This window comes from Pundamilia nyererei, unplaced genomic scaffold (assembly GCF_000239375.1).
Source record: "Pundamilia nyererei isolate P.nyererei 1_Seehausen unplaced genomic scaffold, PunNye1.0 scaffold00084, whole genome shotgun sequence".
Lineage (NCBI taxonomy): Eukaryota > Metazoa > Chordata > Actinopteri > Cichliformes > Cichlidae > Pundamilia > Pundamilia nyererei.
The window spans coordinates 573,512-586,740 of NW_005187485.1; the positions used below are offsets into that span (position 1 = coordinate 573,512).

At 39.4% G+C, this 13,229-nt stretch overlaps 2 protein-coding genes across 9 annotated transcripts in view; one reads left to right on the plus strand and one right to left on the minus strand.

The window, feature by feature from the left end:
• LOC102210745 (retinoic acid receptor RXR-beta-A-like) overlaps positions 1 to 6,258 on the plus strand; it is a 10,481-nt gene extending 4,223 nt beyond the window's left edge. For 3 of the 4 annotated variants that reach the window (XM_005738432.2, XM_005738433.2, XM_005738434.1), the window contains exons 4-12: positions 13 to 192; positions 508 to 561; positions 2,584 to 2,744; positions 2,872 to 3,001; positions 3,919 to 4,045; positions 4,160 to 4,201; positions 4,291 to 4,382; positions 4,471 to 4,576; positions 4,671 to 6,258. In XM_005738432.2, the coding sequence (XP_005738489.1) occupies positions 13 to 192; positions 508 to 561; positions 2,584 to 2,744; positions 2,872 to 3,001; positions 3,919 to 4,045; positions 4,160 to 4,201; positions 4,291 to 4,382; positions 4,471 to 4,576; positions 4,671 to 4,818 (1,040 nt within the window). In that variant the 3' untranslated portion in view covers positions 4,819 to 6,258. The remainder of the gene's footprint in view (positions 1 to 12; positions 193 to 507; positions 562 to 2,583; positions 2,745 to 2,871; positions 3,002 to 3,918; positions 4,046 to 4,159; positions 4,202 to 4,290; positions 4,383 to 4,470; positions 4,577 to 4,670) is intronic. The other variant, XM_005738435.1, reaches the window with a different exon arrangement.
• Positions 6,259 to 6,319: 61 nt separating this feature from the next.
• Positions 6,320 to 13,229, minus strand: part of fhod3b (formin homology 2 domain containing 3b) — a 92,145-nt gene continuing 85,235 nt past the window's right edge. For 4 of the 5 annotated variants that reach the window (XM_005738431.2, XM_005738430.2, XM_005738429.1 and 1 more), the window contains 7 exons: positions 12,873 to 13,034; positions 12,580 to 12,770; positions 12,229 to 12,421; positions 10,858 to 10,881; positions 10,167 to 10,353; positions 8,980 to 9,141; positions 6,320 to 8,814 (listed from right to left, as the gene is read on the minus strand). In XM_005738431.2, the coding sequence (XP_005738488.1) occupies positions 8,732 to 8,814; positions 8,980 to 9,141; positions 10,167 to 10,353; positions 10,858 to 10,881; positions 12,229 to 12,421; positions 12,580 to 12,770; positions 12,873 to 13,034 (1,002 nt within the window). In that variant the 3' untranslated portion in view covers positions 6,320 to 8,731. The remainder of the gene's footprint in view (positions 8,815 to 8,979; positions 9,142 to 10,166; positions 10,354 to 10,857; positions 10,882 to 12,228; positions 12,422 to 12,579; positions 12,771 to 12,872; positions 13,035 to 13,229) is intronic. The other variant, XM_005738428.1, reaches the window with a different exon arrangement.

Sequence of the window (13,229 nt, forward strand, 5' to 3'; positions counted from 1 at the left end):
CTTATGTTACAGGCAAGCACTATGGAGTGTACAGCTGTGAGGGTTGCAAAGGTTTCTTTAAACGAACTGTGCGAAAAGACCTGAGTTACACCTGCAGAGATAACAAAGAGTGCCTGGTTGACAAACGCCAGCGCAATCGCTGCCAGTACTGCCGCTACCAGAAGTGCCTGGCCATGGGAATGAAGAGGGAAGGTATGCAAAGTATTAGAATATTGCCGTAGAGAGCTTGTTTGGCAGTCAGACGGTTTAGCAACGCGTTTTGTTCTGACTTGTCTTACATGTAACTGTACCCACAGTGATAAGTCAAAATGTTGTATGTTAGCGGTAAAAAAAAAAACTAGCTGTGAATTAAAATTTCATGAAGTTATTAATTATACAGAGTTAAGCCTAAATAAAACAGTTTAAGTAAATGTGGACTATTGATAACATACATTAGGACAGACAGGTTTGTTGGGGCTGGTGCAACTAACCTGTCTCCAATTCAAATCTTTCTCCATCTTTCACTAGCAATCAAACTTGTAAAGGACATAACAGAAGATGGAAAAGTTGAAGGATGGATGAGTATGACATTGAATTCTTGAGGATACTGTATTTTAATGTCACATGGAGAATTAGAAATTGTTAGAAATGCAAAGTTCATGACATTTGTGTGTGAATTTGACCTGAGAATGATGGAATGATGGAGAGTGATGACTGCCAAATGTAGTATGTGGCACGTATGTGGTCTAATAAACAGTAATCCAAGGAGTTCTAATTTTGGTTGCTGTTAAGGGCACAGATCGGATTCGTATAGCTGCAGTTTTCAGTGTCTGATTGCCTAATGATAATGGCAGATTATCCCTCAGTGTCAGCATTTTAAGAAGAGTCCTGGCTTGTGTTGCTTATACTGCTTCAAAATTACTTAAGTTTTAAGTAATATAATACCAATACAACAATTCATAGTCAGTTTTGAAAATTCTGAAAAAAAGGGGCGGGAGGAAGAGCATGTGTGAAAACCTTCAAATTAACTTGCACGGCTGCTTGACTGCTTTAAATAGAGAAAGATTATTTTGAGTTGGTCCAAAACATTTTTTTTGTTTTTGGGTTCAAAGGCTTGTATTTGTATGTTTATGCTTAGCTTCATTCTTGTGCTACATAAACCACTATCTACTGAGCTTCCACTGGTGAACATCCACACAGATATTATATAGAGTCGAGTTCTGATTTGACCCTAAGGTTCTGAGCAGAAAACCCTAATTTATTTATAGTTTGAACTTGATTGAACATCTGGTTGTACACATTAATACACAACAGTAGATAATTGTTTCATTTCCACTGTAAATTAGATCCAGTGAACTTGTCTTCATCTTTAAAACATGTCTAACCAGATCCTTTACTTTAGCTTTGAACACTGTGAGTCATATTCTTCAGCATGCACTAAAAACAAATATGTAGCACCGCGTTGTTTAATTTTTGCAATGTGACTAAAAGAAAATTAAGCATGTCTCAGACTGATGCTGAAAATCTAGTTCATGCATTTATTATATGTAGGCTGGGCTATTGTTATTCATTATCCTCATCTCACACTAAATACTCCCAGAAAGGCCTCGAGTAATTCCAAAACACAGCAGTGTGAGTGCTAACTGGGACTAAAAATATTTCTCTCATATTAGATTTTCTTCATTGCCTTCTTGTCGAATCCAGAATTGAATTTAAAATCCTTCTCATATACAAAGTTTTGAATGATCATTTCCCATCATATACTGCCCCACCCTGGGGTTTCTGAAAGTAAAATGGGAGACAGAGCTTCAGCTATCAGGCCCCTCTACTGTAAAACCAGCTCCCAGTTTGTACTGGGGAGACAAATGCCTATTCTTTTAAGATTAGATTTAAAACTTTGCTTTTTGATCAAGTTTATAGCTGGGGCTAGAACCCTCTCTTAGTTATGCTGCAGTAGGCTTAGGCTGCTGGGGAATTTGGGCCCTGAACCTTTCTTCTTTTCACTTTGTGTGTTTATACATCACTGTTGCATTTAGAGGTTTCAACCAGCAGCAGTAATTATTAAACTGTGGCTCCCTCCCACGGTGTGGCTTCTTTGCTTTCTCCCTCTGCTCCCTTTTCTTTGTCCTCAACCCGCACTTTGATGCCTCCGCTCACCCCCAACCAGTCGCAGCAGGTGGCTGCCCCTCCATGAAGCTGGTTGTGCCAAAGGATTACTTCCTTTTAAAAAGGAGTTTTTCCTTCCCAGTGTCACCAAGGGCTTGCTCATAGGGGGTCGACTGATTCTTTGGGTTTCCTTTGTAATACTGTAGGGTCTTTACCCTACAGTATAAAGAGCCTTGATGCGACTGTTGTTTTGATTTAGTACTATATAAATAAGATAAAGTAAAATTCAATTGAATTTTGGGTCCCACCACTCAGTTAAAATTGATAACAATTCACTACATTAAAAGTCATATACATCTATATTGCTCTTACTAAGTTTTGTCTGTATAGCAGACTTTCTCAGTGCATCAGAAAATGATTGCACATAGTCAGAACACTTTGCATTTTAACTCTTACAAGCATCATTGATGGTCTGTTTGTGTGTTTTGTGTGATGCAGCGGTACAAGAGGAACGACAGAGGAACCGAGAGCGGGAAGGCGAGCTGGAATTCAGTGTTGGAGTGAATGACGAGATGCCTGTGGAGAAGATCTTGGAGGCAGAGACGGCTGTGGAGCAAAAGACTGAGCTTCACTCAGACGGAGGCTCTGCAGGAAACTCGGTGAGTGGTTGGAACGTAAATGCATTTACATGGCAGCACTATAAACCGAGTGATAGCTATGTTTATTAAGATGAAAGCTTACTAAAATTACTGGAAGCATTGATTGTCTTTTTTTGTTTTGTTTCAGCCACATGATGCTGTTAGCAACATCTGTCAGACTGCAGACAAACAGCTGTTTGCCCTGGTGGAGTGGGCAAAGAGAATCCCTCATTTCTCTGAACTGCCCCTTGATGATCAGGTCATCCTTCTGCGTGCAGGTATGAACAAGCACACACAAGTGATCTGATCAGCTTTGATGTTATAAGTTTATCAAAGGCACCTTACAGTATTCTTCTGAAGTGGCCAAATATGTCCTTTTATGCTGGTTATTGTAATTCTTAACATATAGTTACATTGCTATCTAAGTTATTGTTGTTTGGAGCCGTTTAATTATATTTGTGTATTTGAATACTCTATAAATTGCATACCTTGCAAAAAATTGCAAAATCGCAATAAATTGCATACCCTATAAAACTAAGCAGTGCTAAGAATTAGTGTACGAGAATGTCTAGTAAAAACAAAATGTAGAGGAAACTTAAAAAGGCTGTGAGTGAATGACCACATTTCTGCCCAATTTTGCTGAAATGTTTTAGAAAATATTTTTGAAGTAGTGACTGTTCCTAACTCCAGTTGTCTGGAGTGTCTATGTGTCTGGTGATTCCCCAGAAGGGTTTTTTGCCCAGAAAGGAAAGTGGCAATAACAACTTTTTTTTTTTCCCCATGCGGAAAGTGGTTCAGAACCCTGAGGACATAAATCTCACAGCAGCGGGGATGGTGTATACCAGTCCTCGAGAGCTACCGTCCTGCAGCTTTTAGATGCATCCTTGTTCCCACACACCTGAATCAAATGAATGGCTTGTTATCAGGCCTTTGCCAAACATGATGGCATGCTGAAGAGGTAATCAAACCATTTGATTCAGCTGTGTTGGAGTAGGGATGCATCTAAAAGCTGCAGGATAGTAGCTCTCGAGGACTGGGATTGGGCAGCAGTTGCACTAAACTGTCTTTGTATTATTGCCTACAACTTAAGGGAGAAAGGACTCTGAGACACATGAGTCTTTGTTTTAAATGTCATGATGAATTAAAATCTTATTGCTTTTTACACATCTGTGTGTAAATGGACTTAATTTCTCAGGGTGGAATGAGCTTCTTATCGCCTCGTTCTCCCATCGTTCCATTCCGTTGAAGGATGGAGTTCTTCTTGCCTCTGAGCTACAGCGCGATAATGCACACAGTGCAGGAGTTGGAGCCATTTTTGACAGGTACATTGATGGAAGTAAAGAATTGCCAGGATACAAACATATAAGCTGCACTTGACTGCAATGATTTGTGTTATAAAAACGTATTGTCTAATTTGACTTTTGTTTTTGATACAGAGAAAGTGTGCAGAGCGCAGAGGTCGGCGCCATATTTGATAGGTACATTTCCTCTTGTTGTTCCGAGTGTCTTACACAGTGTAGGCTCAGTGTTTTTGTTTAATGCTTTGAAACCTTGCATTCTTTCTCAGAGTTCTCACTGAGCTGGTCAATAAGATGAGAGATATGCAAATGGATAAAATAGAGCTGGGCTGCCTTCGAGCCATTGTCCTGTTTAACCCAGGTACTTAACATGGAAGAAATTAGAAACATTTAACTATTTCTTCAAAAAATGTTTTGGGCTTTTTTAATTTTCTGCATTTTTCATGTAGATGCTAAAGGGCTCTCCAACACCGGTGAGGTGGAGCTCCTCAGAGAAAAGGTCTATGCATCATTGGAAGCTTACTGCAAACAGAAATATCCAGAGCAGCAAGGAAGGTAATGGTCCTCTGCTGTAACAGTCTTTGTTGTAGTCCTGTCTCGTACATTTTGATCTTGTTAAGTGAGATGATGTCCTCTCTGTTCCCTGCAGGTTTGCTAAGCTCCTCCTTCGACTGCCAGCACTGCGATCTATTGGCTTGAAGTGCTTGGAGCATCTTTTCTTCTTCAAGCTGATCGGTGACACACCTATTGACACTTTCCTAATGGAAATGCTTGAAGCTCCCCATCAGTTGTCTTAGATAAGAAGCGTGTACTGTGGTTAGATAGCTGAAGCCTGGGCAGCGGGCGTGGGACTGGAGTGGCACTTTAAGTTCTTTGAAGATTTGTCGATTTGTCTCACTGCTGTCTGCGTTACACTTCTTTTAGTGCGGCACAGATTTGCGCTTTAGACCAAACCCAAGGCTTGGCATGATCTACAAGCTGGTGCTATATGTTTAATTAACTTCATGTGTAACTATGGGTAAACACAAGTATCTTTTGAAAATATAAACATTTACATATTTCCCTCACAGGATAAACTATAATTTGGATATACATTTTTGTATAAACTTTTTAGACACCTCAGATTTTAAGATTGTTGTTTCTCCAAATGATGGGATACATGAGAGGACGGCAACCAGATTCTTTTCTTAACGCGTTAACGACGCACCCTTTTTATAAATTTACACTCAACTCAGATCTAAAAGTGCATTATTGTACCAAACGACAGCTTTGAGTTTACTTGTATCCATTGCACATGATAAAATCCAGCAGTGACCCTGAGACAGAAGACAAGTGAGCAGTTGAAACTGTCAGGCCAGACTCGTACTGCTCATCAGGGTCAGGTTTATGTGTCTCATATACATATATATGCAGAGTATTGTTTACTTTGCCATTTAAAAGAATAATTATGTTGGGGTTAATGATTAGACTTTTCTGCACATTTGCAACGTGCTGTTTCTAAACCATACATTTAACAAATGCCTGACCTCTGAATGGTCAAGTGTTTGTCTTTTGGTGCTATTTCAGAGATGATTATTGGCGCAGATGCACACCAAACCACAAACCTATGAATATATGCAAAGCTAAAAATTCATTTGTCAATCTTTGTTTAAAATGTAGCAATACAAAATGTTAAACTAGGTAAGCCTGTCAGTTTTTCAGGGGTTTTACAAAGAAAATTATGTCCTGTGGAAAGGGAAGACTCCATTTTGTAATTTATCTTCACAAATCTAAGGTACTGTGCAAAAGTAATTGTTCAGGGACAGTGTATATTGATAAATTTGAACTATGATCAGGAAATACAAATTCTATAATTCTTATTTACCCTTTTTTCTGTTTTCAGCTAGTATAAAGCAGAACGTGTCTTGGGTTGCACTGGATTTGCTGAGACAGTTTCGGCTTCTTTTTTCTTTTCTTCTTCTTTTTTGAATGCTTGTTTTTCCTACCCATCCTCTTTTTAGATAGCTGTCTTCATCATCGTGATGTCTCTGCATTTTATTGCAAGCAAACAATAATCGCATTTAGCTCCATACCACCTGTGAACAGACATGAATTTTAAGTCCAGATGAGTGGGCCGTATGTAAACACCAGCTGTAATGGTAAACGTGTCACTGACATCTGTATGCTCTTGAACATAAAAGTGACTTGAAACATGGGTTGTGTGGACTAAAAATAAACAGGCTTAAGTTTTTCTTTCACATGCTTTGTCTGGTCTAAACGTGACTTATTTCTGTATTCATAGAAGAAAAGGTGGCAGAAAGAAGTTGATGACAAAAAAAAAATTGCATTTTGCCTTTTTATTGTAGTTGTTACATAGTTTTTGCTGTGGGTATAGATGCAATTGAAGCCTTGGTAGTAAAGCACTTTAGTCCAAGTTCCACAGTGATGTTATGGCACAGGCAGCAGTGTGTGATGGGCTAATGATAAAAATATAAGTGCAATTAAATCAAAGGCTTCCATCTGGATTTTACTGGAGTAACTGGTAAAGCCGATCGCTGGGTGTTCATGTTACAGTCTGAAGTGAAAATCCTACAGCTCTTAGAACCAAAGTGAAACCACCTCCTGGATTAAGCAGAAGTGTCACTTTCTTTTAAAACCATGCATGGCTTGGTTTTCTTAAATTATATTTTGAATAACACTGCTTTTAGTCTATAATACACTATTCTACACATGGAGCAAAAAAAAAAAAAAGACAGTTATGACATGTACATCTGTTTACAACATTCCCCTGTATTGCTTCAAACATGTTTTTGCTCTTGAAAAGTCAGTACAACCCGGGAAACGCACTGAGCTCCCAGCTCCTCCTGTAACTGCAGTTTTACTAAGTGGCATGCTACACATCGAATCTAAGGTGCTGAAAAGGTTCCAGTCAATTCAAAACAAAATAAAAATGGAGTGCTCATTTGATTTCTTTTTTTTTTATGCAGATTTATCACAATGCGCTAAATTATTTTCTCAATGGCTATGTTTCCATCACAGTGAAAATTAAAAGTGAATAGAGATCATTATGAATTCAGTCAAGGCCATTTCAAATTGATTAACAGCACGTGGACCTCTAAAATATTCAGTTCAGTACAGATTTTGATGTTTTAAAAAGTCTATAAATTAAAAAAATTTATGTGCTTCCTAACTAATAATTATAAATGTGCCCCCTGATGGTTTGCATTGAGAATTAAAAAAATACACTCCACATGCCCTGAAAATGGCAAAAATGGCCTGATCTCTCTCTCTATAATTTTACCTACACTATGAATGGAGTGAACCTAAATGAATCTTACAATAAGGCAACAGGATAACAGCTAATGTGCATAGCCAATCCTTAAGTTGTCATAAATATGTTAAAGCTATCTTCATAAACTACTTGATCCAAGACATAGCATGGAACCAAAAAAAGTAATTCTGCCATGACAAGTTTAAAAACACTGGTTAAAAATAAATCACAGCTCAAGAATGATCTACACTGCAATATTAACCTCTGCTCCCTCCCTGCCCCACAGACCGCACATCTGTAGCAACATTTTCGTTATTATATGTCCCTGAAAACATCTTAATAAATAGCTGTCTCTGAAAGGCACTCTGAAATGTGCAGCTCATAGTCTCTACAAAATAAAACGAAATAAACTCTGTGAAGATTGCTCACTTGTACTTCACCTCACTCCAGCTGTTCATCGGTGAGAATAGATCACGACGGTGACGATGCGACTTCAGTTCAAACTATAAATGTTTGCATCGTTAGCATTAGTCTGAAACTAGTGGGATTGCCAGTCAAACCTGTAACGGAGCTATTGGCAATCGCCTTTCTCTCTTCATATCAACTTTTAAAAATATCTGCGCCGTTTCTCTGATGAATTCCTTCTTATTTAGTAAACTAATGCACGCTTGCCTTGGATATGTGACTTTGATTAAATATTTAAAAACTGTGCTACTGCTGAATTGCTGGTTAACTGCTGAGTATGTTCTCAGATTCAGATGTCTGAATGGTTAATCAGTGTCAAGGATCTCACTTTCCTTTGAGACCCAACTTTTACATCCAGTGCAATTGTTCCTTATTTGAGCACCTTCTTGAGCAAAACGAAACACAAAACTACCACAGTAGTATATAACAAAATAACCCTCTGCACAAGGCCATCTATTCAATAGATGAAATGTCTTTTTTGTCACGAAAGCTCCTGGGCTGAAACTAAACCCAAACATATTTATTTGAACTGATTTTCTAGCCCTCTCAATTCACTGAAGGCCACGGGGATTAAACTGCCAACTGTTTTGACTCCCTCGGCCTTAAAAAAAAACAACATTTCTGCAGGTGTTTGTATGCAATATCACATTGAAAGCATAACTGTGATGAAGCCTTATGAAAGCAAATCATGTGTAAACTGTGTTTAACCGACAAGGGCAAAGCTTAGTGGTTTTAATGCAGCACGCTGTTTCTGCTCCCTCTGCCCATCAGTTCAGGAATAAAATCCTGTTCTCCCTTCTCTTTCGTTAGGAAGCACTTGGTCAAGTCCAGACATACAAAGATGAGATCAACTCATCAAAGCTGGGGTTGGGGAGGGGGATTTTAGTGCCAAACCGGAGCAGAGTAGGTTGACGAGTTGGGTCTTTATGTCCTTATGGGGGGTTTGGGGCAGTGAAAGGGCTTCCAGATAGCGTGGTGTCCCGTGGGGGTCCAGCTCACACTTGCATCTCCGAACCATTAGACAAGCCAAGAGCGTTTGCCTCCTCTGTTGTCAAACCGTTCCTCAGTGTCCTCCTCACTGTGCACACAAGAGGAAAATTCAGAGTGGAAACATAATCGCCTATCATGGAAAAATGTTTTGTTTTTTTGCATTATATGAGTTTACATATGGAGCTGATTGGAGCTTTCTGCTCTGTGTATGAAAAGAAATGAGGCAGCTCGCCCAATATTTGACACCACTCACATGATTTTCGATTGGCTCGGGATCGTCTCCTCTCCCGCGGCTGCGTCCGCTGGCTGGGCCCCTGAGTGGCTGACCTGACAATCCTCTCCATGATCTCATCTGCTGTGTCATCTGTGCAGTTTACTGGGTCGTCGTTGGCAGAGCACCATGGGGCAACACGACCTAAAACAACACAGTTAAAATGGGTAAGCGAAACGTCTGATGGTACCAAGGTAATAGCATCTCATAATATTCTTTAAAGGGCTAAGTCATTTAGTTAAACTACAAGCAGGCTTAACGACAGACTTGATAACCTGTAATTGTAGTTATTTCTGAATTCAATTAACTAAACTTGAGGCATCTGGCTCTGTAAATCTCAGAAATAGCATGTCTGAGCAGATATTTGAACTCAGTAGCATTACCTTGGCCTGTAGTACTAATGCAAATCGTTTTTTGATAGTACTTTTAGTTTGCATGCTTACTTTCAGTAAATGTTGCTACAACATTTAGCAACATCTTGTAAACAGGATGTCATAATAGGCCCTTGAAAAGCCTTCAGCTGGCATTTTGGATCAGCTGAAGTAAACGTAAAACAGGAAGATGTTCTGCTCCTCTTTTATGTCACACTCACATTCCTCCCACAACCCTCCCTCAGCCTGGTTTTGCCAGTTTATTTGTGTTAAAAAAGTCTTCGTCCTCCATATGCTTTGTCACTGAGGATCACCAAATAATTTTGTATTCCTCTCCTTAATTTTGTAGTCTGTGCCATGTAATATAAAGCCCCTTCACTATTGTGAATTGGTCTTATGTAAATAACATTTATTTGTAAAATCCAAAACTTAACTAAAGATTCATGGATGACCATTCCCTGCTATAACTTCTCCCCCCTATAACTGAATTGTTGCTTACTGCCTTGAAATGACTGATTAAAAATGAACTGAAAAATAATAATAAGCCATCTGCCTTGACTGGTTGGGGTGAGCAGAGGCACCAAAGTGGTGTATAAACATAGAGATTGAAGAGATTTGCTGCTACATTGCTAAATAGTCCTAATTAAACTTAGGTTTTAGGTAGAATTCCTTCAATAAAGATGAAACAACTGTTACTGTGTTTGACTTGAATAATGCAAATCTAGTTTTCTGGATGGCAGTGGTAAAAATAAGGAAATATTTAAAAGTGTAAAAGCACAACACGTAAAGGAGAAGAACCTCTGGTGCTACTGGCTCTGGTGCGTGTTCGAAGGCCCGGCACTGTGGATGATCCACTCTCTCCACCCTGCAGGCTACTTTTTAGGACGGCCTTCATGTTCTCGTGTTCTGCTGCATCTTCGGCACTCTGGACACTCTGAGGCTGACTCTCCGGTTTGTCTGAAGGGGCTCCACCAAATTTACCACTCTACAGCAACAGACGGGCACATGAGATTGTGTTAGCAGTATAATGTGACTCAACTCCACGCTCTGAGACCTTTTACGTATGAAAGTCGTCACACAGGTAAACCTTTACAGGTGACAGTGCTTTCTAACCTAAAACAGGAGCAGTTAGGCATTTCAAACACTCCACCCACAACTCTGAGATACAATCTTTTTTCTCCCTCAAGACTGGTTCTTGAAACAATGCTGACATGCCGGGTTCAAGAATTTCCTTATATTTCACCTGAGTATCTGTGAGTTGTTGAAGTTAGATTCAATCAACAGAACATATCATGCAGACACTTCTTTCTGTCCATCGAGTTTCCTCATCCACGCTCGGTCTCTCTTACACACACAGCCTGTCAGTGTCACAATCGACTCTGTTTTTCCTGATGTTACAACACTTGGTGTTTTCCAAAGTTACAACAGCGTGTCTAAAAAAACAGGGTTAAATGCAAACACCCATGCACTTGTCTGCAAACACAATTACCTCACTATCATTGTCATCTTCACTCTATGGAAAAAAAAATAGTAAAAATTACATTTTTGCAGACTTTAAAATAATAGTATAAGTTTTTATATTTTAAGATAAGACAGTGGTGCAGTCTTGTCACCTAATTTTTAGGAAGAAAGCAAATACCAGAAGTCCTTAAATATTTAAACACATTCTTTTTAATACCTGCATTTTCGTGAGACTTTCATCTCCTAGAACAGGAATGCCAAACTCATTTTACATCTTGGGCCATAATTAAGCCCCCTTTTATCTTAAGTGAGCCAGACTGGTGGAAATACCCTTTCTGTCAGTGTAAAGTAGTTTAACTGTGCATTTAATTGCTGAGATATGTCAATACAAGAAAAAGAAATGCAGTGTTAATATCTCAGTTTTTCAACATGATGAAGAAATGCTGTTGTGGTTATTGAAAGAAATGAGTCAGGATGACTCTTTGGGCTTAAAATGTACAGAATAAATATATAAAATTACAGACAATTCTGGTAGCTCAGTATTAAGTGGAACGATTTGCTAATTCACAGAAAATGCCCTATTTTACTTATTTATTCTACTGCTGACACATTGTGAAATAAAATAGAAATGTCTATAGTAGATAAAATTACTATAGACTTCCCTGTCATGGTTTCCTGTCAACTTTTTATCAATTACTTTCTTACTGCAGCATGAATGGCTTTGGTCTGAGGTGTTTATCAGTAGGAAAAGCTGTACAAGTCCTAAAAATACAGTTAAAAGTCTAAAAACGTATTCCATCCTTTACATTTGACAAATATGTCCAACGGGTCAGATTGGATTGTCTGCCGGGCTGATTCTGGGCCCCGGGCCTTATGTTTCACACCCCTGTCGTACACCATAAAATCATCACTGCAGATTCAAGCTGTGCAGCCCAGAGGAGCATATTTGACTGAATTTCTTTGTAGGAGTGTGAGCTGAAGAGTGGGCCATCCAGAAATCCAGAGTTTGAATTCTCACACAGTGATTGAATTAGGGACCTTTTGAAGAGCGGGTGTTCTTGCCAGAGCCCGCTGTTGAGTCTGCTCTGACAGTCCGGGGGATTTTAATCATGCGGTGAGGTGTTTGCTCTGGCTTTTCTTAGCTGGCTCCAGCTACAGAATAGGATACACTAAAAACAATTCACTGATTGTTGTTACAGAAACCTATACATGTGAATACCAAGGAGCTATACCGATGTCCTTACAAATGCCGCATTTGGCGCTTTAACCAGATTAAGGATATAAGCAGCGTCTAGGGATGGGCCGTATTGTTTCTCAGAAATCAGAAAGCTCAAACTAAACAAAGACGAGGTTTATGAAATGGAAAAATGTGCGTGTAGGTCGGCTGAAGACGACTTACATCTGTTATCATTTTTCCCCTGGTCTTGTTCCTCTCTCGGTGGTTGGCCCTCTTCTGTTTCTGCTGCAGCACGCGCTCTCTTGTCGTGCGATATTCTAGAGCAAATTCGCTCAGTATCTTGCTAAAGCGGTGTATGCTGACGTCACGTACTGCATACACCGGATGGCCCAAGAACAGCAGGAAAGCATGAAACCTGGAGAAGAGTAGAGCGACAATGCATCATTATACATGCTTTATCATTAACGAGAATTCAAAATCTGATTCCACAGTTATATTTCTAAGATATAAAAATTCTGGAAAATGCGTAAGGAAAGCTTTAATGTGTAAAGGATTATCTACATGTGAATGCACCTGTTGATAATTCTTCGATGTACAATCTTGAGTATGATGATCCTCTCTGCACAGTCTTTGAGGAAGTCGGACATTTTTTGTTTCAACGCTGGTTTCATCTCGTGTTTTGCAATGACTTTCAGGTGATCCCATGATGCTTTGCACCTTCTCTCCATCTGGGCCAGATTGTCTTGAAGCTGGTCAAAGTCCACCTAACAACCAAGACAGACTTGAGGTGATGTGGCATTGGCATTTATGTCTACTAACAACAAACTATTTTAGATTAGTTGTTAAAGTGAAATTTTAAACGGAACCTTGGTCAAGCGGGTAACAGCGCCAATCTCAGAGTAGAGATCAGTACTGTCTGGAAACTTCTCAACCACGATGGAGCAGGCGTGGTGCAGCAGAGATTGCTTATGAACTGTATCCTTCACCTCAGGGACCTTCTCCAAATAGTTCAGCTCAAAGCCTTTAGCCTAGAGATATATGCAAACACAGGAGCACTCTCAGAGTGTGGGATGGAAACAATGGTCTAAAATTAAAATCAAATGCTGCTACTCTAGGACCAAAACTGCAGTGAACTTCCTCTTTGGCAGAGTCAGGGAAAAGAAAGGGAGTTGAAAAGAGCTAAGAGTAGATACGTAGATTCATTAGACTGAAACTACACTCTA